At 47.6% G+C, this 26,754-nt stretch overlaps 1 protein-coding gene across 1 annotated transcript in view; it reads left to right on the top strand.

Annotated features, from left to right (window-relative positions):
• LOC115642835 (zinc finger protein 850-like) overlaps positions 1–26,754 on the top strand; it is a 453,819-nt gene that overhangs the window by 128,229 nt on the left and 298,836 nt on the right. Inside the window, exon 4 of the mRNA XM_030546530.1 lies at positions 4,648–5,814. Coding sequence (XP_030402390.1) covers positions 4,648–5,814 — 1,167 coding nt within the window. The remainder of the gene's footprint in view (positions 1–4,647; positions 5,815–26,754) is intronic.

The following is a 26,754-nucleotide window of genomic DNA, read 5'->3' as shown; positions in this document are numbered from 1 at the left end:
CAGTTCTTCAGGAGTTGTCATGAGCAGAGGAAAAGGGGAGAGAGAGAGTCCCATGCATTTTCCTCACCTCTTTTATAATTCAGTCCTTTGTACTAGAAACCACTTCAGTTCTCAGCTGAGTCATGATGACAGGCTGTCATAGATACTAGCTTGAAGTGTCCCTGTGATGGAATGTAAATGTCATCTTCACACCTTCCCCCTCCTGGAGAATGATTGTTTGACCAGCTGTTTGCCTTGCTGTCTCTGAGGAACTTAGGGTTAGGGATGCAGCTTTTTCAGTAACATCATACTGTAAAATCTCATAACTTTACATACAATGTTGCTACACATTTTAACAGGAGAATATTCAGTAGATTATGTCTTTTCAAATGGTACCTCACAAGCCATACAGTGATAAATGAAGGGGAGGGGAGGGATCTCCCTTTTATAAACACCCAGCCAGCCAGTTGGCTGTAAAATCCCTGTTGTTGCGAGTTCTCTGCTTGCTTTACCTTTAAAGGATTAACAAGCCAACAGAGGTTTTTTTTTTTTTTTAAGTATTGGGCACCTGACCAAAAGAGCCAATGGAAAGGCTAGAACTTTGTTAAATGGGAAAGTAACTTTCCCTTTGTCTGTTCTCCAGAGGAGACATGGAGTAGCAATGCTGTGTAAGGCTTGAAGCAGGTATGAAAATTCCTTTTTCATACCTAGAAGAAATGATTTGGATAGGGAATGTTTGGACAGACACAATCAGGTTTTTTTTTATTTTGGCTTTCGGATCTCTGTGCTGTCTCAGATGCTTTTATTTGCTTGTAAGCTTTAAGCTGAACCCCCAAGAAAGCTATAAGCAAAAAGCCCAAGTTCCAGATGTATTGTTTTCCTTTTCAATTTTAATAAATTTACCTCTTTTAAGAACAGGATTGGATTTTTGGTGTCCTAAGAAGTTTGTGTGTGTTGTTTGATTAGCTGGTAGCCACAGCTAATTTCCTTTGTTTTCTTTCTCAGCTCTTTCCTGGAGGGGAGGTGAAAGGGCTGCAGGGTGCCCTCAGAGGGAAGAATTCTCAAGTGCTCCTTCCTGGGTCCAAGGGTTTGGGGGTTTTTTGCATTTGGGTGGTGGCAGCATTTACCAAGCCAACATCAGAGAAAAGCTGTAACTTTGGGGGTTTAATTCAAGCCTAGAGTGGCACAAGTTAATTTGTAGAATCCTGTCGGGGCCCCCCCTTTCTGCACTCGGAGTGACAGAGTGATGATTCAGCCCTGACACATACTATGAACAAAATTGATCATAATTTTCTAAAAGGGTGAACATAGGGGAGCAGACTTGCACAGTGTGTGTCTGTGTGTTCCCAACATATATGTGGGTATTACAGTCCCTCACAAGCAGAGTGTTCGGCATCTTCAAACACCTGAGGAATCGGTCCTGGGAATTCACTGGTTTATTAAGTGACACTATATGGAATTGAGAGACACTTTATATTATTATTATTATTATTTTATTATAAATACTGTGGCAAATTGCCGGTACTGTTATGCTGGGTCTCATGCTTTCTCTTCTTTGGGGAAGGTTCAAGGTGCCATTGCTTGCCTCTGAATCAGTATTTTAATTACCCCCGTAGTGTCCTTAAGGAGGGGAGTGGAGGGGGAGGGACCTGGGCCCACCCTCTTCTCCAGGTCCCACCCCAGGGGCCCTGAGGTTAGTGGTGAACCACTTGAACTGTCGTTTCCTTCCCCTGGGCTACTTCCTTCTCCTGCCCTTCAGCTTGTGGGGGCTTCCTGCCCTCCCTCTTTACAAGCCAAGAGCCTCTTATCTTGGGTCTTGGACTTCTTAATCCACTGCAGCACTTCTCCAAACTTTCCTCTGCTTCCCTTCAAACTGTTCTCTGCTCCAGTACCAATTCTTTCTGCTCCAACTCCTTCCCTGTCTGATTGGAGCAGCAGTCTTTATCAGGTGACTGACTGCAGGTGCTCCAATTGGCTTCAGGAGCTCTAGTTAATCTATAGCAAACTTTCTTCCCTCTACAGGTGTCATAAACAGATAGCTAAGTGTTAATGTCTCTTTCACCTGAAGCACCTGACCAGAGGACCAATCAGGAAACCGGATTTTTTCAACTTTGGGTGGAGGGAATTTTGTGTCTGAGGTTTTTGTTTTCTGTCTGCCTGCTTTCTCTGAGCTTTGGAGAAGTAGTTTCTGCTTTCTAATCTTCTGTTTCTAAGTGTAAGGACAAAGAGATCAGATAGTAAGTTATATGGTTTCTTTTCTTTGGTATTTGCATGAATATAAGTGCTGGAGTGCTTTGATTTGTATTCTTTTTGAATAAGGCTGTTTATTCATATTTCTTTTAAGCAATTAACCCTGTATTTTGTCACCTTAATACAGAGAGACCATTTGTATGTATTCTTCTTTCTTCTTTATATAAAGCTTTCTTTTAAGACCTGGTGGAGTTTTTCTTTACTTCAGGGAAATTGAGTCTGCACTCACCAGGGAATTGGTGGGAGGAAGAAATCAGGGGGAGATCTGTGTGTGTTGGATTTGCTAGCCTGATTTTACATTCCCTCTGGGTGAAGAGGAAAGTGCTTTTGTTTCCAGGACTGGGAACGGAGAGTGGGGGGGAGTCACTCTGTTTGGATTCCCAGAGCTTGTATCTGTGTATCTCTCCAGGAGCACCTGTGGGGGGGGAAGGGAAAAAGGATTATTTCCCTTTGTTGTGAGACTCAAGGGATTTGGGTCTTGGGGTCCCCAGGGAAGGTTTTCCAGGGGGACCAGAGTGCCCCAAAACACTCTAATTTTTTGGGTGGTGGCAGCAAGTACCAGGTCCAAGCTGGTAGCTAAGCTTGGAGGTTTTCATGCTAACCCCCATATTTTGGACGCTAAGGTCCAAATCTGGGACTAAAGGTTGCAGTATTTATCAGGTGACTGACTGCAGGTGCTCCAATTGGCTTCAGGAGCTCTAGTTAATCTATAGCAAACTTTCTTCCCTCTATAGGGAATAAGGCTCCCTTCTAACCCTATCTTGCTGCCCTCTGGCCACGCTGTATTACACTGTGTACTGAGAACTCCAAGGCTTTTCCATGCCATGTACTGTGAAGCTTGTGTTTGGGACACAGGAAGTAGAAGCCACTTGGCAAAGGGAATATAAAGGGCATCTGCATCATCTCCATTTTGTCTTCAATCCCCCTTCCTACCTCTAGAGCAACTTCTCTACAAACTGAAGGCTTGAACAAAGGACTGAATAATGTGGATGTGTACCAGGGAGCCTTTCAAGCCAGAAACTCACCAATACTGCTAAGAACCAGATGTATAGATTTCTGAATGTGTCTGACTGCTTTCCCATTTAACAACTCCCTTTTTCTTTCTTTCTTTTATAATAAACCTTTAGTTTAGATGCTTTCTTGCTTATAAACCTTTAGTTTAGGTGCTAAGGATTGGCTGGCATCATAGTATTTTGGGTAAGATCCAAACCCATACTGACCTGGTAATGTGGCTGACTCTGGGGTCAGAAGAACACTTTGTTTATGTGAGCAGAGTTTTTAAATAACCTCTCACTGTGCTGGACCTAGGTGCTGATTGGGAGTCAGAGAACTAGAATGCAATAAAGGGGGCCGTGTGATTTCTTTTTTCAATTTCTCGATAACCAGTGTGGGGGATCAGAAGCACAGTTCGTGACTGGTTGGTGAGTTTAACTTCCGTGTTAACCACCAGTTTGGGGAGCCTCTGCTCTCCCTTTTTCAGCCTGCCCTGGTCTTGGCATTTTCAGGGAGGACTCGCCCAGGCACACCACGTCTCACTAAGTATTAAAGTTAAATTAATAGAATGTTTTTTATGACAAAGTTTGATGAAATCAACAGAACTCCTTTGTCTTCTTTCATCTGAGCAGGTTTTCCAGTTTCCAAACCTGATGTGATCTCCCAGCTGGAACAAGGGGAAGAGCCATGGGTCTCAGACCTGCATGGTTCAGAGGGAAAACAGACCCTGAGATCTCCCTGCAGAGGTGAGGAAACATTAAACCAACTCTGAGTGTGAAAGTGCCTGAAGAAAACATCTGGGATGCCCTACAAAGCCCTTGAGAGGTCTTTCAGTTCATTATTGTTGCCAGAAGGGGTCATATCCTCAGGGTAACTATAGCTCATGGCTTCCTGTAGATTCTAGCAGACACAAGGCAGTAGCTTCCTCTCTTCCCCTTGAGAATTTGGATGGGATTTAAAAGCCAAATTGATCCCCTCCTCTCTCCTGTTTTGGGGAAGAGTATGGGGGAGTTCAGTTTGTGATTTTTATTTGACCTCCCTCCAGCACTTAGTTTGTTTTGGCTTTTCACTTTTCATCCCTGTTTGAGGTTTCTGTCTTTTTCACAGCAGGTGATGCAATGACATGTGAGAAAGAGGAGCAGAATTCTCAGCAGAAAAATGTTCAGCAACTGGATAAACACAGAGCATTATTGCAAAGATCAAAAAGCAATGTGTCCAGGAGTCATGAGGAGGAAAAATCCTGTGAGATTGAGCACAGACCAGAAAGAGAGCAAGGAAACCAGCCAGGGGAGAAATTGGGTAAACGTATTTCCTCTCAGGGAACTCAGAAGGACCTCAAGGAAGCCACAACAAAGCAGGAAATCATCATTGGAAAGAGAAAAAATACATGCACAGAGTGTGGAAAAAACATATGTGACTACTCAGCCCTTCTTAATCATCAGAGAATCCACACAGGGGACAGGCCCTATGAATGCAGTGAGTGTGGGAAAAGGTTCATTGAAAGATCAGCCCTTTCTCAACATCAGAGAATCCACACAGGGGAGAGGCCCTATGAATGCCATGAGTGTGGGAAAACCTTCACTAGCAGCTCAGCTTTTTCTGTTCATCAGAGAATCCACACAGGGGAGAGGCCCTATGAATGCCGTGAGTGTGGGAAAACCTTCACTAGCTGCTCAGCTTTTTCTGTTCATCAGAGAATCCACACAGGGGAGAGGCCCTACGAATGCAATGAGTGTGGGAAAACCTTCATTAGCAGCTCAAACCTTTCTAAACATCAGAGAATCCACACAGTGGAGAGGCCTTATGAATGCCGTGAGTGTGGGAAAACCTTCACTAGCAGCTCAGCCCTTTCTAATCATCAGAGAATCCACACAGGGGAGAGGCCCTATGAATGTCGTGAGTGTGGGAAAACCTTCACTAGCAGCTCAGCTTTTTCTGTTCATCAGAGAATCCACACAGGGGAGAGGCCTTTTGAATGCTGTGAGTGTGGGAAAACCTTCATTAGCAGCTCAAACCTTTCTAAACATCAGAGAATCCACACAGGGGAGAGGCCTTATGAATGCTGTGAGTGTGGGAAAACCTTCACTAGCAGTTCAGCCCTTTCTAATCATCAGAGAATCCACACAGGGGAAAGGCCCTATGAATGCCGTGAGTGTGGGAAAAGGTTCATTGAAAGATCAGCCCTTTCTCAACATCAGAGAATCCACACAGGGGAGAGGCCCTATGAATGCAGTGAGTGTGGGAAAAGGTTCATTGAAAGATCAGCCCTTTCTAAACATCAGAGAATCCACACAGGGGAGAGGCCCTATGAATGCCGTGAGTGTGGGAAAACCTTCACTAGCAGCTCAGCCCTTTCTGTTCATCAGAGAATCCACACAGGGGAGAGGCCCTTTGAATGCTGTGAGTGTGCGAAAACCTTCCTTAGCAGCTCAGACCTTTCTAAACATCAGAGAATCCACATGGGGGAAAGGCCCTATGAATGCCGTGAGTGTGGGAAAAGCTTCATTGAAAGATCAGGTCTTTCTCAACATCAGAGAATCCACACAGGGGAGAGGCCCTATGAATGCCGTGAGTGTGGGAAAACCTTCACTAGCAGCTCAGCCCTTTCTCAACATCAGAGAATCCACACAGGGGACAGGTCCTATGAAAGCAGAGAATGTGGGAAAACCTCTTGGCACTCAGCCCATATTAGCCATCAGAGAATCTGCAAGGGCGATGAACACCATAAAAACCTCTAGGGCTATCAGTTTTTTTTCTTTAATACTTTTCCTGATCCCCACATAATAACTTTTTAAATCTGTTTGAATGGTTTGCAGCACAGTTATCCCTCAGCTTGTCCAGATGAGTGGCCCATTTATGCCTTTTGTAGTTTGCCTTCTTTTGAGGCGGGCCCATTTGTCCTTTCTATCAACTCAATTATCCCATGAGTAGTTGGAGTGTGCCCTTCCTATGAGGAACCAGGGAGCGTCACACTTATACCATTCCTCCTGTTGCAAAGTTATTGTTAGAGTCACCAATGATACAGATTGTATCATTGCCAGTTGTTCTCACGTTGCTCTGGGTTGTGCTGAAGAGCAGTTATATTGGGAATTTTTCATATTATAGTTAAATAAAGAGGAGCAGGGAGGAAAAGTGTCATTTCAGCCTCTGTGACACTGGAAGGAGATGGGGTGACTCAGAGATTCCCTCCTTCCCCATCACTCCAGAACTGTTACCTTTTGGCTTCCCAGTGCAGAGTTTATTTTCATCACATTCTATCCCTCCACTTCTCAAAGTGTCAGATCAGGAAGAGTTCTCAGCTGCCTGTGCTTGGAGATGATGCTTTGATTTCTTTAATCCTATATCAGAGTCGCTATGACTGGAGATGAAAGTGTCAAAGACCTGGGAGGGGAATTTAAATGGATCCCAAACATAGTGTGGTTATTTGGCATTTAAATTCCAGGTTTCATCTATTGGTAAAGCCACTTCTGGCAAGGGGACTATTTTTTCCCCCATTATGGGGATGCTAGGATATTTACAAAATTGTAAGTAACATAACTGACTATTGAGAGAGTGCTGAGTGAAGCTGCTTTGAATGGATCAGAGGAGAATGTGATGGGAGAATCTCTTGTCCTGATTCGGAATAATCAGATGTAACCTGCTCTGGAATTTCTCTTGATGCTTTCATTGTCATGTATTCTGTCTCTCTGTGATGTGGGTTTCTATCTTTCCTGAAGGCTGTTTGCTCACCCAATTGGATATTAGTTCAGTTTGATAGGACGTAGCTCAGATTTCTTGGAGAATTTAAGAGAAATTAGGACTTTAGGAAATGGTCATTTGTCACTTCAGCTTTGCTTTTTCCCCACCCCTCCATGATGACAAGGAGAAAGTTCAAGTGCAGTTCTGTCAACAGTGGAGAACTCTCCAATTCACTGCACATGCTAACAAAGAAACAGCAGTGATTGAAAATCTCCATTCGGAAATGGGGAACAACAGCAGAAACCCAACTAACTGAAGGAAATGCATATGATCACACTGTAGTTCAATTCTTTAAGTCAGTATTTTCTCAGATGATCTGGGGAGAGAATTCCACATTAAGTGATTTCTAACTTGGAAAATGCCCATGTATTTGGTTCCTGAAGCATTTTTGTAACCCATGCCCCACAGAAGATCTTTCCTAGCTAATCGTATGGTATTCGGAATGCTCCCCTTCATGATGCAGATGTGGAGGAAAGAGAAGTGGTATTTTTGTTGAATTTATCCTTAATAGATGCTCAAAATGTGTATAAAATGAAATCAATGTTGGAAATCTAATAGATGCAGAAAAATAGCTCTTGTAAAATAGAAATTCTAGCTCTGGTAATGAAGATTCTGATCCAGGCCTGTATCCAGTCCTTTCTGCAAGAATATCCAAAAAATATTGTTTCACTTCATAAATACAGTTGTGTGGCAGTAAATGATGACCCTAAAGTTTCATAAAAGCAAAGAACGCTGAACAAAAAAGTGTGGGAAATACAGATGTATCTGAGAAAATGGCTTGGAATGAAGGAAGACAAAAATTGATCAGTCAAGAGAAAAGGCACTGTTTCTCCCTGGTTTGGAGCTTCTCTCACTACTGGAATAGAAAACCTAAGCAAATGGTGTTCTATTGTTGCAAAGGAGATTGAAGTGAGGCCGTTTTCTCCAGATAAAAGAAAATGGTCATGTCAGGAGTGGGATTTGAAACCACTTCTCTGTGCAGAGACCAGAACACCTAAGAGATAGGAAAAGAGAGCCTTAAAATTGGCACTTTAGACCAGTCCACAATCCTAATGCTACAAAGGATGTGACTTATCAACCCTAGTTTTCATTAATATTTGATGACACTCTTTAGGGAGGTTGAGATGGCACATCTCTTTCAACTCCTAGAGACCTTCTACAGCACAGCTGATTTTTAGACACACTCATCCGGACCTAAAGTTACACGTTTCCTGGAGCTCCATGAGTTCTGCGGTGTTGGAAGCTCCCTGCTCACGTTTTAAGTGAACAAAAGATGGTTGCTGGCATGCTGAGAAAGTAATAGTGACCCTCAAAATCCTGCCCTGGGGGCCAGACAGTTAAGCAACCAGCATCCACAACCTCTACTGTGATAGCATCCTGTCCGGCAACAGTTCACTTATCAATAGCTGGGGTGTGAAATCCTCATTTCTTTGTTCTATCACTGTAGTCTCCACTTTCCTATTGCTTGTCTGTGTAATCTCTGTCTGGTTCTGTGATTGTTTCTGTCTTCTATATAATTAATTTGTTGGATGTAAACCAGTTCAGGTGGTGGGGTATAATTGGTTAGATAATCATGTTACAATATGTTAGGATTAGTTAAACGTCAGTAAAATGATTGGTTAAGGTATAGCTAAGCAGAACTCACGTTTTACTATATAGTCTGCAGTCAGTCAGGAAGTAAGGTGGGGAATGGGAATAGGGGTAGGGGAATTGCAATTATGTTTTGCTAAGGTGGGGAATAGGAACAGGGACACAGGCAAGGCTCTGTGGTGTCAGAGCTGGGAAGAGGGATACTGAGGAAGGAAACTGGAATCGTTGCTTGCTGGAAATTTATTCCAATAAACATCAAATTGTTTGCACCTTTGAACTCCATGTATTGCTGCCCTCTGGTCACGCGAGAAGGCCCAGGGAATAGGAGGGTGATGGGATAACAAGTACGTCTTTCAGAGTGTGAAACCAGTACCAGTATCATTAATCTTACCTAAGCCGTGGTTACATAGTGCTAAATGAAAGGAAAGATTGTTCTGTCAAGGTAGCTATTACAGGGATGGAAAACCCCTCCACTCACTGTAGCAACTGTCTATTCCACAGTGCTGGAGCAGAGCGAGACTAGATCTGGCTGCAGTTTGATGCTGTGGATGTTCAGGCACCAAGACAACAGCAATGACCACACACTAATGCTACCATAGTTGGCAGGATTTGAACCTGCATAAGGAGACCCCAATGGATTTCTCATCCATCACCTTAACTACTCAGCCAAAATTACTTGATGTACAGGGGCTTCACTACCCAATGATTCTGTTCTCACAGAATTGTCACTTCTAATTGCTCAGACCAGCTCCCCCAGCACCCTCCTGGCTGTGCATTAGTGTAAGTGTGTCCGTGGCTGAACAGCAAGAGTTCCTGCCCATTTCCCTTCCGGCTGGAGCATGGTTAGAGAGTGTTTGCGGTTAACGACATTGCTATTGATAGTTGTTCATTCCCCACACTGACAATTCAGACCATCCCTTTCCTATTCGAATCTCCACCAGATCATGCCAATGGCCAGGGGCAGGATTTCTCTGGAGCACTGAAATATTTCAGGGGATTGGTGTGTGAGCTCAGCCTTGCATCCATCGCTGATGTTACGTGGACTGACAACAGCAGAGTAAAGAAAGAGCTGAGCCAATATCTCACTGTCGGAGGTGAAGGTGGCCACATCCTCTCTGTCACCTCCAGAGGAATAAGGCAACGCTTCAAAGGAAAACGTTAGAAATGGTAGGGGAGAAATAGGAAAGGAAAAAGCCCCTTTTCTCAGGAGATACAAACTCAACTCCCTCCTGTCTCCTATCACCAGTGGATTTTGCCTCCCTCGTGAGGTGTAAATAAAATAAAGAGGAGACAAGGTGGTTTGGCGCAAACAAAGGTAAGTGTAGTCAGGGTAAAGGTACAGAAAACGGGGAAGAGAGGAAAATGCAAACAATTAATACAATGAAACAGTGACTGGCTTTGGGAGCTTAACGCTCAGGCCCATAAACCCTCCCTTGGAAACTGGAAAACACTAAATGATGCTCCAGCACAGAAACCTTTCCCCACTGTTCAGGTGCAGTGGATCCCACGTGCCAGCATGATGCCCAGGACGTTCCACTCTCCAGGTGATTTAGAGCCGTTGAGGAGAAGCACTGGGGAGTCCAGATGACGGTTGAGTTTTGTTGCTGGCAGGGAGGCCCTCTGGGATGCTGGACACCAGGAATGCAGGATGGCAGGAATGGTGGTGACAGGCCTCCTATTCCTCAGTCTCACAGCGGGACTGAGGGGGTTCTTCACTCTCCAGCTCGGGAGCACTGTGAAGACCCGACCGTGGACGGGTGACTCAGAGATTCCCTCCTTCCTCATTACTGCGCAACTGTAACCTTTTGTCTGAGCGAGGCAGAGTTTATCTTCATCACATTCTGTCCATCCACTTCTCAAAGTGTCATGTGATGAAGCATTCTCCATTGTCTGTGCTTGCAGATGATACTTTGACTTCTTTAATCCTCTGTCAGAGTTGCTATGACTGGAGCTGAGTATCAAAGACCTCGGAGAGGAATTCAAATGGATCCCAAACACAGTGTGATCATTGAGAGTTTAAATCCCAGGTTCCATTTATTGGTAAAGCCACTTCTAACAAGGTAGCTGTTTTATCCCCCATTATGGCACAAGTTTGAAATATGGGTAGCATAGAGCCAATATTCATAACATCAACTACAAAAATGAAACATCTAGCAATAGGAGGGAGGGATAGCTCAGTGGTTTGAGCATTGGCCTGCTAAACTCAGAGTTGTGAGTTCAATCCTTGAGGGGGCCACTTAGAGATCTGGGGCAAAAATTGGTCCTGCTAGTGAAGGCAGGGGGCTAGACTTTATGACCTTTCAAGGTCCCTTCCAGTTCTAGAATATTGGTATATATCCAATTATTACCTTTAGCATAATTATAATCAGCCAATCAGAACCTCTCCATAGACCCCTTACACAACCTTTCTACAATATTGGTTACAAATATAGAACAGTGGTCGCAACGGTGATCTATACAATTACAGATTATATCAATAACATCACAGGAGGTGACACAGCATCGGTGAGACTGATACTAGAATACTGCCTCCAATTGTGGTGTCTTCATTTGAAAAAGATGTGAAATTGGAGCTGGGTCAGCAAAGAGCCACCAAATGTTCCGAGGGCTGGAGAAAAATGCCTTCTAGTGAACTCTAATGGTCTCGTCTGGCCATAACGTCGACTAATTTCTGAAAACCTGAGTGTAGCATTGGGAGCAGCGTCTGATGTTTTCCTGTCTAGCCGGCTTGCTGCCTAGAACGAACGCTCCTTGAGTGGGGTGTTCCCCAGGGAGTAGCTCAAACCACCAAAGTGCCTGGCCAGGGGCAGGACATTGGCACAGCAAGGGAGGAGTGTGGCAGTGACATCACAAAGGCCTTTTGCAGGACCTCAGAGTATTGGTCAATGGTGGTGGGGAGGTGGTGACCTCACAGAGAGATGCTGACATCAGCCAGGTAGGACAGGGGCAAAGGGCCAGGGAAACCTCAGAGACCCCTGTGGCTTTGCTTCAGCAAGTCTCCTTCTCCAGGTCTCTCTTTGAGGACTGAGAGAGTATTTGGGTTCGCATACATGAGCGCCAGGAGGAACCTCTTCCAAGTTTTCTCCTTCCTTTTTAGTGATTTTACTAGAAAACAGCCATCCCTGTTTAGAAGGTAAGAGCCTCCTCGAGGTTTGAAACCTGTTCAGTTTGATCCATCTGGTGACAGTTGAATTCTAGGTGTGGAAAACACGAGCTTAAGGAGGCAGAATTTTATTGCGCACCTGGGATTTCTCCCCTTAGAATCACTGGGGACATTAGGGTTTGTCCTTTTTGTTTCACCTCTTCCTCCAACCCTCCCTTCCTCCTTTCTCTTCTTCTCTTGCTTCCTTTGTCCTTTTACTTGTTCCCCTCTGAACACCAGGAGAGGGTGTGTGTGTGTGTGTGTGAGTGTGTGTGTGTGTGAGAGAGTGTGTGTGTGCGTGTGTGAGAGAGAGAGTGTTAGTTAGTTAGTTACAGGGAAGTGCTCTGCAGCTCCCACTGTGGGAGGTCCACCCAAAAACGTGGGGCTGAAATAGTGCTCGGACAGTGATCCCCACCAGTGACCTGGGCCATCCTTTGGGCTCTCTGGTGAGAACCCTCAGCCTCCCATCCCCAGTCTCTACCCTAATTGGCTGAGCAGGGGGTTATTGACAAGGAGGAGACTCAGGTCCTTGTTGTTCTCTTTTAAGACCAAGGAAATAAGTCAGAACCAGTTCTATGTTTGATGAGTTTTGTTGCTTCTCTGCATTAATGGTCTCTGAGCAGTTGATGATTCTCTCTAACATTGCAGTTCTCCTCAAATATTTACTGAATAATTACTGTCGTTGTTGGTCTGGAGCTGATCTGAGAGCACTTTACTCAGGTCATTCAAGGTATGAAATTCAAGATCCAATGGTTAGTTTGAAAATCAGGGCTCTTAGGTCCTATTCCCAACTCTGCCACTGACTGGCTGTGTGACCTAAGACAAGTCAATTCTCCTTCCTCAGCCTTAGCTTCTCTCTCTTTCAAGTAGAGATAATAATGATCCGCTCCTACCTACCTCACAGTGCGTGGAGGCAGGGGCGGCTCTAGGATTTTTGCTGCCCCAAGCAAAACAAATTTTGGCTGCCCCTGCCCCAGCCCTGGGCTTCCCATCACGTGCTCCTGCTGACCGAGCCCTGGGCTTCCCCCCACCGGCAGCCCCCTGCCACCCCAGCCCTGGGCCTTCCCCCCACACACCCCGTGCCAACAACATAGGTTTGTTCTCCCCAGTCCACCCAGGCTGAGCTTCTCCCGTTTATACTCCATCTCGAGTTGGAGCATGCCCAGAGATGGTGAGGGGTGTGGCCTCTTCAGCCCACAGGGTGCAGTTAATCCTAGCAGTGCCAGTGCAGTGTTGATACACCTCATCACAGACAGCATTTCCCAAATTTTGGGATTAGTTAGGAAATCTCTTCAGGAGTAACCTCCTGTAGGGACTGGGTCACAAATACCTTGGGAACCAAATACCTGGGCATTTTGCCTTGTTCGAAGTCACTTGCTGTGGAATTCTATCCCTGGATCATCGGAGACAATATTGACTTAAACAATTGAACTACCCTGTGACCATGTGCACTTATTTTGGTCAGTTGCACCATTTGGGGTCTGCTGCTGTTCACCTTTTCAGAGTGGAGATTTAAAAACAGACTGTTTCTCTGATAATATCTCCAGCAGCTTGGAGTATTCTCTCCTGTTGCCTGAACTGCATTTGAATTTTCTCCATGTCATCATGCAGGGACGGGAAAAAACAAACCTTAAGTCAAAAAGTGATGGTCATTTGTCTGAAATTTCCCAATAAATCTGAGCTACAATCTGTCAAACAACACTAACATGCAGGTATATGACCAAGGAGCCTTCATGGAAGATAGAAAACCCATATCACACAGAGGTAGAAGACACTTTCCATTTTCATTTAAAGTGAAATTCCAGACTAGGTTATATCTGATGTCTCAGAATCAGGAAGAGAAATTCTCCCCTGATCCGCTGAAACCTGCTTCACCCAGTGCTGTCTCATTAGTGTTATTTACAGAAGTTTTAGCACCTTCATAACAGGCGGAAAAAACAGCCGACCTTCCCAGAAGTGGCTTTGCCAATAGAGGGAAAAGGGAATTTGAACAGTGCTTGGGATCCATTTGAAATCCCCTTCCAGGTCTGTGACACTTTCAGCTCCTGCCAGAGTGACTCTGATTTAGGATCAAAGACCTACTAGCACTATTCCCAAGCATGGACAGCCAAGAACATGACCTCACCAGACACCTTGGGAAGTGAAGGAATATGAAGGTGTCATAAAGAGATAAGTAAGAGTCAATAGAACAAAAGTGCTTCATATCTCTTTTGCTTGGAAAGGGTTAACAAGAACAGTGAGCCTGGCTGTCACCTGACCAGAGGACCAATCAGGGGACAGGATACTTTCAAATCTTGAGGGAGGGAAGTTTTTGTGTGTGCTGTTAGTGTTTGGTTGTTGTTCACTCTGGAGGCTCAGAGGGACCAGACGTGCAACCCTCTCCAATCTCTCCGATACAGGCTCTTATAAGTTCAGAATAGTGAGTACTAGGTAGATAAAGCTAGTTAGGCTTATGGTTGTTTTCTTTATTTGCAAATGTGTATTTGGTTGGAAGGAGTTCAAATTGGTATTTTGCTAAAAGGATTTTAATTTGTACTTATATACTTAGGCTGGGAGGATATTCCCAGTGTCTATAGCTGAAAGACCCTGTACCTATTCCATTTTTTTTAAATTTACAAAGATAATGTTTATTGTTTTTATTTTCTTTAATTAAAAGCTTTTCTTGTTTAAGAACCTGATTGTTTTTTTATTCTGGTGAGACCCCAGGGGACTGGGTCTGGATCCACCAGGGAAGTGGTGGGGAGAAAGGAGGGAAGGGGGAGAGAGAGGTTAATTTCCTCTCTGTGTTAGGATTGCTTTCTCTCTCAGGGAGAATCTGGGAGGGGTAAAGGTGGATTTTCCTCTCTGTTTTAAGATTCAAGGAGTTTGAATCACAGTGATCTTCCAGGGTAACCCAGGGAGGGGAAGTCTGGGAGAGGCAACGGTGAGGGAAAGGGTTTACTTTCCTTGTGTTAAGATCCAGAGGGACTGGGTCTTGGGGGTCCCCAGGCAAGGTTTTGGGGGGGCCAGAGTGTACCAGGCACTGGAATTCCTGGTTGGTGGCAGCGCTACAAGTACTAAGCTGGTAATTGAGCTTAGAGGAATTCATGCTGGTACCCCATCTTTTGGACGCTAAGGTTCAGAGTGGGAAATTATGCCATGACATGGTGTGCAGCATATGGGATAGATAGAAAAGATAGAATCCAAAAGCCAGTGAGGTTTTTATTTCTCTCCCTGCTAGCTATCTGCAGGCAGACTGAGGTTTGGGTTTAGAAGCAAAAGCCAGTAGGAATTTTTCTCTCTCTTTCCCTGCTAGCTGTGTGTAAACCAGGCTAGAGGAGATTGTTTTAAAAGCAAAGGTTGGGAAGATTTTTTTTGGTCTCTCCCTTCTGAGTACTCTGAAGGCAGAGGCACTAGGGTTTAACAAGGATCTCTGTTAAACAAAGGGACTCCAGATGTGAGTTACCATACACCAGCAAAACACATTTGCAAATGAATGGTGTTTTTCTTTCTAATTCTGTCGGGAATAGCTAGGAAGAAGGAGTTAAAAAAGACTCTGTTGCTAAGCAACCCTAAGGAGGCAACAGAGAAGCAGGATTTCAGGCAGTAAACAGCAGAGGGTGCCCCAACACAAGAAAGCAGAAACCATGACTACCAAGGACACCTTGAAACAGGAACGGGCAAAACTGGAGGCAGAGGCACAAATCAAAGACGTAGACCACAAGCGAGACATGGAAAAGAAACTACAAGAACTAGAAATAAAACAAAAAGAGATGGAGCTGAGAGAAAGAGAAAGAGAGGCTGACCACAGGAGAGAGCTGGAGATAAAAGAGAAAGAGTTGGAACTCTAGAGGGAGGCCCACCGGCAGGCCCTAGAATTAGAACAGGCTAAGCCGAAGGACACAGCCATCCTACCAACCCTTATCGTTCCACATCCCAAGAAATTTCCCACCTGCAAGGCAGGTGATGACACTCAGGCCTTCCTAGAAAATTTTGAAAGGACCTGCCATGGGTACAGCATCTCTGAAGACCAGTACATGATAGAGCTGAGGCCACTGCTCAGTGGACCCTTAGCAGAGGTGGCGGCTGAAATGCCTAAGGAGAACATGAACGATTATAAACTTTTTCAAACCAAGGCCAGAATCAGAATGGGGCTAACACTTGAGCATACCTGTCGGAGGTTCAGAGCCCTATGGTGGAAACCGGATGTGTCATTCACCCGACACGCCTACCACATTGGAAAGAATTATAATGCCTGGATATCAGGAGCCAATGTTAAATCTCTGGACGACATGCACCTCCTAATACAATTGGAGCAGTTCTTAGAGAGTGTTCTGGAGGAAATAGAAAGGTACATCCTAGATGGGAAACCCAAAACGGCAAGAGGTGGGGGAGATTGGAGCCAGATGGGTGGAAGTGGCAGAAAAGAAAAGAGCTACTATCAAGGGGAGCGAATATCACCGGGGTCACACTGACAATAAACCCTATACCCGAGGGCAACCCAAGACCCCACCTACAACCCAAGGAAAGCCGCCAATTCCCTGTTCTCTCACCTCACCAATCTCCAGTAACTCACCTTGGCCCAGTGACCAGTCAGCTAGGCGATGCTTCAAGTGTAATGAACTGGGACATATAAAGGCCAACTGCCCCAAGAACCCCAACTGAGTGCAGTTCATTATATCTCCATCACTCCAAAGATTCCCAGGCCCAGATGCCTCTCAAATACCCTCGGAATGAAGGGAAATTTTGAGAGTGGGCGGAAAGAAGGTTACCACGTGGAGAGACACGGGGGCACAAGTGTCAGCTATCCACCAATCCTTGGTGGACCCCAAATTCATCAACGCAAAGGCCTAAGTGACAATTTATCCCTTCATGTCAAAAGCTGTAGACTTGCCTACAGCTAAACTGCCTGTCCAGTACAAAGGCTGGTCAGGAATGTGGACTTTTGCAGTCTATAATAATTATCACATCCCCATGTTACTGGGGGAAGACTTGGCCAAACAGGCAAAGTAGGCCAAGAGGGTGGGAATGGTTACACGCAGCCAAGCCAGGCAATCTTCCAGACCCATCCCTGTTCCTGAACCGTCCACAGGGGCCCCATCTGTGTTAGCAGAGACCCAGACAGAAGTAGTGGACCCGGATCCACTGCCAACGACTGCTACAGCCATAGTACCTCCAGTCCCAGACCCGGACCTGGAAACGCAACCAACACCAGAACCATTGCCAGCACTGATGCCAGTGCTTGCAAACACATCCTCAACCCCAACGCCAGAGAGCACCAGCGAGCCTGAACTGGCAGAAGCAGCAGACAACCCTACCCAAGAGGCTCAGCCTGAGCCTGGAATACCACCTGGTGCACCAGCGGAGAGTGGTTCACCAGCCATGAAAACAACCCCATCACCTACATCGCTTCCAGAGGGACCAAGCCCAAGTCCACAGTCTAAGGAAGAACTAGTGTCTCCAGCCTCCAGGAAACAGTTCCAGACTGAGCAGGAAGCAGATGACAGCCTTCAGAAAGCTTGGGTGGTGGCACGGAGCACCCCACCACCTCTCAGCTCTTCTAACCAATCCCGGTTTGTTATAGAACAAGGGCTTTTATATAAGGAGACTCTTTCTGGTGGACACCGGGAAGAATGGCATCCACATAAACAGTTGGTGGTTCCAACTAAGTACCGGGGGAAGCTCTTAAGCTTGGCCCATTATCATCCCAGTGGCCATGCTGGGGTGAACAGAACCAAAGACAGGTTGGGGAAGTCCTTCCACTGGGAGGGGATGGGCAAGGATGTTGCCAAGTATGTCCGATTATGTGAAGTGTTCCAAGAAGTGGGAAAGCCCCAAGACCAGGTCAAGGCCTCTCTCCAGCCACTCCCCATAATTGAGGTCCCATTTCAGCGAGTAGCTGTGAACATTCTGGGTCCTTTCCCAAAAAAGATCCCCAGAGGAAAGTAGTACATACTGACTTTCGTGGACTTTGCTACCCAATGACCAGAAGCAGTAGCTCTAGGCAACACCAGGGCTAAAACTGTGTGCCAGGCCCTAACAGACATTTTTGCCAGAGTAGGTTGGCCCTCCGATGTCTTACGGATTCAGGGACAAATTTCCTGGCAGGGACCATGAAAAAACTGTGGGAAACTCATGGGGTGAATCACTTGGTTGCCACCCCTCACCACCATCAAACCAATGGCCTGGTGGAAAGGTTTAATGGAACTTTGGGGGCCATAATACGTAAATTCGTGAATGAACACACCAATGACTGGGACCTAGTGTTGCAGCAGTTGCTCTTTACCTACAGGGCTGTACCACATCCCAGTTTAGGGTTCTCACCATTTGAGCTTGTGTATGCCCAAGAGGTTAAAGGACCATTACAGTTGGTGAAGCAGCAATGGGAGGGGTTTACACCCACTCCAGGAACTAACATTCTGGACTTTGTAAGCAACCTACAGGACACCCTCCGACACTCTTTAGCCCTTGCTAAAGAAAACCTAAAGGATGCTCAAAAAAAGCAAAAGGCCTGGTATGACAGACATACCAGGGAGCATTCCTTCAAGGTAGACCAGGTTATGGTCTTGAAGGTGCAACAGGCCCATAAAATGGAAGCATCATGGGAAGGGCCATTCACGGTCCAAGAGCGCCTGGGAGCTGTTAACTACCTCATAGCATTTCCCAATTCCTCCCTAAAGCCCAGAGTGTACCACGTTGATTCTCTCAAGCTCTTTTATTTCAGAGACTTGCAGGTTTGTCAGTTTACAGCCCAGGGAGGAGATGATGCTGAGCGGCATGACGGTGTCTACTACAAAGGGAAAAGTAACAGTGGCGTGAAAAGAGGTGAACCTCTCCACAACCCGAGAACATCTGCAGCGGCAACAAATCAAGGAGTTGATGCACTCTCCCGTGAAAGTTTCCCAAAATCAACTGGTTAAAAATTGTCCTTACAGTGTGAAGCATCTTGTAGTTGTACATAATTAGTAGCATATGTAAGGGTGCATGTGTTTATTGATCTGTTTATTCTAGAGTGCTAGAGAGAAATTACTGCCTGTGGGCAGCGATTTGGGGGGCGTGTCATAAATAGATAAGTAAGGGTCAATAGAACAGGAGTACTTCCTGTCTCTTTTGCCTGTAAAGGGTTAACAAGTCCAGTGAGCCCGGCTGTCCCCTGACCAGGGGGCCAATCAGGGACAGGATACTTTCAAATCTTGAGGGAGGGAAGCTTTTGTGTGTGCTGTTAGTTTTTGGTTGTTGTTCACTCTGGGGGCTCAGAGTAACCAGACGTGCAACCAGATTTCTCTCCAATCTCTCCGATACAGGCTCTTATAAGTTCAGAATAGTGAGTATTAGGTAGATAAAGCGAGTTAGGCTTATGGTTGTTTTCTTTATTTGCAAACGTGTATTTGACTGGGAGGAGTTCAAATGTGTATTTGGCTGGAAGGAGTTCAAATTTGTATTTTGCTGAAAGGATTTTAATTTGTACTTGTATACTTAGGCTGGGAGGGTGTTCCCAGTGTCTACAGCTGAAAAATCCTGTACCTATTCCATTTTAAATTTACAAAGATAATTTTTACTGTTTTTTCTCTCTTTAATTAAAAGCTTTTCTTGTTTAAGAACCTGATTAGTTTTTTATTCTGGTGTGAGACCCCAGGGGACTGGGTCTGGATTCACCAGGGAATTGGTGGGGAGAAAGGAGAGAAGGGGGAGAGAGATTAATTTCTCTCTGTGTTAGGATTACTTTCTCTCTCAGGGAGAGTCTGGGAGGGGGAGAGAGAAGGAGGGGGAAAGGTGCATTTTCCTCTCTGTTTTAAGATTCAAGCATTTTGAATCACAGTGATCTTCCAGGGTAACCCAGGGAGGGGAAGCCTGGGAGATACAATGGTGAGGGAAAGGGTTTACTTTCCTTGTGTTAAAATCTAGAGGGACTGGGTCTTGGGGGTCCCCGGGCAAGGTTTTGGGGGGACCAGAGTGTACCAGGCACTGGAATTCCTGGTTGGTGGCAGCGCTACAGGTTCTAAGCTGGTAATTGAGCTTAGAGGAATTCATGCTGGTACCCCATCTTTTGGACGCTAAGGTTCAGAGTGGGGAATTATACCATGACACACCTATATACTCAATTTAGAATTCTACAGGCAGCATAGTTTCCTCTTAAAATGAGAAAACAGCATGAAAGCTACAGTTATTAATGTAGCCAAGAAGGATACATTAAACGCAATTTCAAAATGACTGATGACAAATGTCTAAAAATGATTCTACTGGGTGGGAGATAAGGCAAAAAAGGGGGGCAAGGAAATTTGGATGATGAATAAAGGTATAAAGTTATTACTGCTCAGGTTCTTCAGAGACCCCACAGCTTCTAATAACCCAGGGGACAGGACTCCTTACCCAGCAAGGTCACCGTCTCATAGTTCTCCTGCATGACATCCCTGTAGAGGGCTCTCTGAGTGGGGTCCAGCAGAGCCCCCTCTTCCCTGGTGAAATACACAGCCACCTCCCTGAAGGTCACCGGCCCCTGAAAGAGCAAGAGTCCAACACTCAGGACCTGCTGCCTCACACTCATGGGGGAGAGGAGCCAATCAAATGGAAGCTCTGGGTGGCTCACAGTCAGAGTCCCACCCCACCCCACTCAGAGCAGCCAGGAAACGTCAGGGTGAGGGGACAAAGCGAGAGCCTCTTGTCTCTCCCAGCAGATCCATCACCCCACTAGCCACAGACTGATACAGGAGATGGAGGCCCTAGCAGGGTGCAGGGAGAGCTCGCTGGCAGGGAGCCCAACACTGTTCTCATTGTAAAGAGCTGGACAGCGCCAGACTACATGACGGTCCAGGGGGGCCTTGATGTGGGGCTTCCTCCAGCAGGGGTGTCCTGTCTCTCCTCTCCCCATTTCTCTTCAGCTGTCTGCCCCTGCAACTGTTCCTGCGGCCCTGTCCCCTCCCGCCACTTGGAGCTGCCCCTGCCAAGCTGCTCCCAGGAGCCTCCTGTGTGCTGCGCAGGGGGGGTTGCTGATGTTGATGTGGCCCCACCCTCCTGCTTCTGTGCCCAGTCTCTGCTGAGCTGAGCTGAGCTGGGGGGACAAGATTCTGTGCTGCTGCCTCTGGGTCAGGAGTGGGAGCTGCTGGCCCCTGCTGCTGTGTGAACGAGCCTTCGGACTAGTGAGTGCTGCTGTGCTGGAAATGACAGCGGGCTGAGTCTCACACTCCCCCAACACACACACACACACACACACACACACACACACACACACACACACACACACACACACACACACACACACACACACACACACCCCACAACAGACACTTCAATTACTGTTATTCTTTTTACTTTCTGTCAAAATGCACAAAGCACATATAGTCTCTGTAATTTTATTCTTTCCCATTCGGTCAGGATGACAGTGCTGTTAGTTTAGCTTTTTAACTGGTCTGTGCATTTCGTCATTTTATTTCTGTCCTGTGCTTAAAATCAGTTCTTTGAGTAATGAGTTCTAAAATGCCTCACCTGTCCTGGCTGGAGTAATTATCATTATTACTGTTAGTAACATATTGTGCTTTCTCATTCATTATTTACAATGGTACAATCAAATAACAGACTCGAAAACTTGCTTGTACTTACCTTAGCAGGGCTTGTTTAAAAAAATAGCTAAACTCAAAACTTCAGACACTGTGCAGATGAAGATCACTTATCTTCAAACTGTATTTTTAAATCTGTCTGTAAAGTTACTTAAAATGTCTATGAAAATAAATGCAGCTCCAAGTACCATACTAACAGCAATGATGGAGTCAAATCTTAGTGAGTCACATACAAGATTGTGATATGCAGAGAACCAGGCACACGCGAGGCCATGGAGTTCTTATAGCACGTTGGGGGCCTTAGAAAGAAAAAGGTTAAGAACCCCCCCCAAGCCTCATTTGTGGGTGCCCCCTCACATCTCACAGCAGCTGCTGGTTAATCAGGTCAGGTTCCAGCACTGGGATTCTGGTCCGTTTTCCTAGCCCCACTTAGGTGGGTTGTTTCCTGTCCCACTAATTAGAGCATTTCCACCTTCTAACCTCATGGGTCTGTTCCTAGAATGGAAGCCGCATATTAAACCAGTCCCAGAAGGTTTGCTACACCCTGGCCTCCCCCCATTCTCCACCCTGGGAATTTTTTGGTTTATTCCAACCTCCAATCCAGACTGCCCAAACCTCCCACCTCCTGTGTATTTGCTGTCCCTCCCCTCCAGCAGGAACCCACCAGCCCCCTCCACCGATAATCCCTACCTGAACGGGCTCCTCTGCAGCTGTTTCCCTTCCCTGTCCCATGGGAGGATGGGATGAGCTGGAGCGAAACATGGACGACATCCTGCAGCCTGGCAGGGCGAGAAGGGCAGTTGTGGAGGTCTCAGAAGAGGCTTTAGTTCATGTCACATCACGATTCCCCCAGGATCTTTCCCTGCACAGACACAGCCTAGATTCTGCCATGTTGGGAACATGCTCCATCTCTTTATTGCAGGGGAGACCTGCCCCTCCTGCCAGGCTAAGCCCACAGGGAGATTTTTCAGCCTCCCCAGTAAGAAAGTCTCTGAACAAAATGCTAGAAAGGAGCAGAAGCAAAGGGGCTGGGCAGGCTCCATAGGGACACTGGCTCCTCCTTTCCCCTCCTGTTCAGTCATGTCCTGTTTCTGGCAGAGATCGGCCACCTCATCTCCCCCTCAGAGGCAGCCATGTCTGCAGGCTCCTCCAATCAGCACCTACTAACCACCACCCACGTTGGGGGAGTGACCCAGGACAGCAAATTCCCACCTACCCAAGGACAAATTGCTGCAGATAAAACGGGCTGGATTCACATCCCAAAGCTGAGGAGAATTTAAGAATTATGGAGAAAATAGGGCAAAATAAGAGACTAGAGAGTCAATAATTGTAGGGAAAATGAGGGAATCTCCTTGGATTTTCTAGCCACATGTGGGGAGGGGAGAGAAGGGGAAGAACTAGAGAGAATTGTTATCAGGTTTTGAGATGGAAAGAAATGGCACAAACAGGAAAAGGATGCAAGTAGCTCACCCCCGTGACCATAGGCGTGAGCAGCACATTTCATTAGGGGGTGCACCCAGGGAGCCCCATCCCATCCACTGCCTCCCACTTACTGCCCCCTGCCTGCCCCCCTCAGAACCCTCAACCCCCCTGCTCCTTGTCCCCTGACTTCCCCCTCCTGAGACCCCCCACTGTAACCGCCTCCCTAGGACACTGTCCCCTACCTGTCCCCCTGACCCTTATCCACACCCCTACCCCAAGACAGACCCCTGGGACTCCCATGCTTCATCCAGCCGCTCCCTGCTCCCTGACAGGACCTCCAGGACTCCCGACCCATCTAACTCCCTCTGCTCCCTGCCTGCCCCGACCCTGCTCCACCCCCCCATCTCCCAAACCCTCAACCCATCCAACCCCCCTGCTCCTTGTCCCATGACCGCCCCCTCCAGAGACCCCCCGACCCACTAATCACCCCTCCAACTATCCAACCCGCCACCTCCTGGCAGCTCTGTCCAGTGGCTGCTCCCACCCACCCAAAGTGGCAGAGGAGGTTCCCTCTCTTTCGGTGGGAAGGCTGCCTTGTGGTTAAGGCACCGGACTCAGGCTCAGGTGTTCTGGGTTTGAGTCTCTGCTCTGCCACAGACTCCCTGCTTAGCCTTGGGAAAGTCACTGCACCTCTTTGTGTCCTAGAGCCCACCTGCCAAATGGGGCCAATGCTGATCCTGCCTCCTGGGCTAAATCCATTCATGGCTGGGTGACAGTGGGGGAAATGGAGATCCCAACATGGGGAGATTGGGGCTGAATTTCTCCACAGCCAGAGAATGAGACCCAGCTCCACATGGGGGATGGGAGCGAGAAGGGCTCAGGGCAGCTGCACACAGAGTGGGGTCAGGGCTTCAGCCTTGCAACTTCTGCCACTAAGGTGGCTGGGGAATCCCGAGTGGGGGACTTCAGCCCCACATCTTCTGCCAGGGTCCAGGGCTTCTCCTCCCTGCCCCAGGGTGGCTCCTCTCCCCCTTCACACTCCCCCCACTGCAGCTCCTGCAGGGGACCAGGGCGTCTCCTGCCCCCCGCCCCATCCCCAGTGTGGCTCCAGCCCAGTTTGGGGCTTCTCCTCCCCCACTCCAGCTCGGCTCCTTTCCCCCACCGCCCCCTGCCAGTATCTGGAGCTTCTCCTCCCCCCAACCTCCCACTGCCCCCAGCCCCAGCCTAGCTGCTGTGGCTGGAGCCGAGCCTGGTGGGCAGGGAGCAGCAATTCACGTGGAGGCCATGGCAGAGCCATCAGCCCGAGAGGTGAGGGGCAGCCCCAGGGAGCAGGGCGGGCTGTGCTGCTGCTGACCCCGCACCCCCGCCCACCCTGACCCCTGAGGCTGTTTGGGTGGGGGGACTCACTCAGACCCCACAGGAGCAGGGAAGGGGGAGCAGTTGAGTGGAGCCTGCCCAGCAAACAGCTGATCACAGCTGCGCGCAGGCTGCCCCCAGGGAAAAGCTTAGCTGGATGTAGGTATCTGTGCCCCCATGAACCGCTAAGTCCTCCAGGGACCCCTCCAGCCTTGACATAGGTATCTGTGCCCTCCAGGAACCCCATAACCCCCCCAGGAACTACTCCAACCTGGACATAGATATCTGTGCCTTCCAAAAAAAGCCTAAGCCCCCAGGGACCCCTAGAGCCTGGAGATAAGTATCTCTGCCGTTCGCAAAACCCCCTAATCCTCCCTAGAACCTCTCCAGCCTGGACGTACATATCTGTGCCCCCCAGGAACCCCCAAAGTCCCCCGGGACCCTTCCAGCCTGGATGTAGGTATCTGTGCCCCCTCTGATGCTCTAAGCCCCCAAAGATTCCCTATAGCTTGGACGTAGGTATCTGTGTCCCCTACAATACCACTAAGCCCAACCAGGGACCCCTCCAAGACATACATAGGTATCTGTGCCCCTTACCAAGTCCCTAAACCCCTAGGGACCACTGTGATCACCACAACCCCCTAAGCCATCCAGGGACTGCTCCAGCCCGGACGTAGGTACTGGTGTCCTCCACGAAGCCCCTAATCCCCAGCAGGACCTCTACAACCTGGACACAAGTACCTATGCCCCCAACAACCCCCCTAACTCCCCTAGGGTCCTAACCATCCTGGACATAGGTATCTGTGACCCTACAAACCACCTTAAGCCCCCCGGAATGCCTCCAGCCTGGACGTAGCTATATGTACCTCCCATGACCCCTAAGCTCCCCAGGGATCTCTACAGCCTCTACCTAGGTGTGATGCTCTGTGCATTACCCTGTATGGCCACATGGCGTCACTGTTGCTCCATGTGGGAAATGCTCTGGGCATTACCCTGCATGGCCACATGGTGTCACTATTGCTCCATGCGGTAAATGCTCTGTGCATTACCCTGCATGGCCACACGGTGTCACTGTTGCTCCATGCGGGAAATGCTCTGGGCATTACTGTGATGGAGAAGGGACTGTCTGTGTGGGGGATGGGAGAGCAGCAGGTGACTTTAGGTGAGGGACAGGACCTAAGCCTGTAACCTGAGCTAGGCAGGGGGGAGGGGGTCAGCACCTTTGCTCGGGAAGCTGGACACAGGAAGGGGCCGGCTGGAGGGAGTTAGTTCAGTTTTGGTTTGGAGCTGGGTTGTTGGAATTCAGGGATTCCCAAACTGGGAACTAAGCTTTCTGAAACCCCAGAAGGACTCGATCGAGAGGTCCTGGTTGTGCCCAAAAGCTCTGCTGTATCCTTCGTTCCTGTTGGCCAAAAAAACCTTTTGTTTTACTGGCTGGCTGAGTCACTGTGTGTCCCAGGAAGAGGGGTGCAGGACCACACTCCGTGACATAAATATCTGTGCCCCCCACTACCCCCTAAGCCCCTCTGGGACCCCTGCAGCCTGGACGTAGGTATCTGTGCCCCCCACGAACTCCCTAAGCCTCCCAGGGACCCCTTCAGCCTGCATGTAGGTGGAACCCTTCTGCCAGGCTGAACTGATAGCAGCAAGGACTGGGTTCAATACATAGGGGTCCCTTCCCTACTACGTAATGCAAACCAGCTCGAGCCCCCACCCAGTGACATGGGAAAATTTTACATACGCACCCCTAGGTGCCTCAAAGAGGCGATACTTCCCCTCTCGCAAGCACAGAGTCTGGGTGTAGCAGAAAATGTTTAATAACGTGAGATAAACAACATAGCATTAAATTGGGAAAACACCTCAATTAGGCCGTGGTCCTTTTCCCTGGGCTCTTGAGTCTAGCAATCCCCAAATCACCTCAAGACTCCAAAGTCCAATACCTCAAATGTTTCAAGAGTCCAGCAACCCCAAAATCACCCACAGTCCAGCAACCCCAGAGTTCAAGAGTCTATCTGCAGGGTTTTCCCCCCTGCCAGCCTGGGTAGAAAAGGACATCTTACATGGTCCACTGCTGACTGCCCTGCCTCTCTGTGGGATTCTGCTTCCCCCTTCCCCATGAACTGCTCAGCTCGGTCCACCAGCTGACCTGTGATCTGTTCCAGGTATCCCTGAAAACTACTCAGCTCACCTCACTCCATGGGCTATTCCAACCATCCCACAAACTGCTTCTCTCTGTCAGCTGCTCTGCTCCACAATATAACTTCAGACTCTCTTACTGGCTAACAAAGCTCTTTAGTGATTTCAGCTCAGGAACCTAGAACTTCAATTGTTAAAAGAATCAAATTTCAGCTTTACTCTTCAACTGCTAAAAGAGAAAAAAGGGCAAATCATGTTTTTGATTCACCCAAGGAGCTCACTCCCTTGTCTAGCGAGTGCCACTCAAGTGATGGTGAGAATCCCTGTCTCAAAGCAGTTTCACAGTTCCTCATCCACACAATCAGGGTAACAACACTCCACATCTCATGCCCCAACAACAAATAAACCGGGGATACCACAGCTGCCAAAGCAGCCATCCCAGGCTGTCGTTGCCGTGTCAGGAGGGGTGGGTGTGCCTATGCAAACACGATCAGCCCCTGAAATTCTTTTCTACACTCTCCATAATTCACCACCAGATGTCAAGGTAGAGTTCATCCTGCTTCTGCTTACATAGGTATCTGTGCTCCCCACAACCCCCTAATCCCACCGGGACCC

Source organism: Gopherus evgoodei, unplaced genomic scaffold, assembly GCF_007399415.2.
Source record: "Gopherus evgoodei ecotype Sinaloan lineage unplaced genomic scaffold, rGopEvg1_v1.p scaffold_46_arrow_ctg1, whole genome shotgun sequence".
Lineage (NCBI taxonomy): Eukaryota > Metazoa > Chordata > Testudines > Testudinidae > Gopherus > Gopherus evgoodei.
The sequence above is the reverse complement of the archived record's forward strand: the minus strand, read 5'-3'. Positions and strand labels throughout refer to the sequence as shown.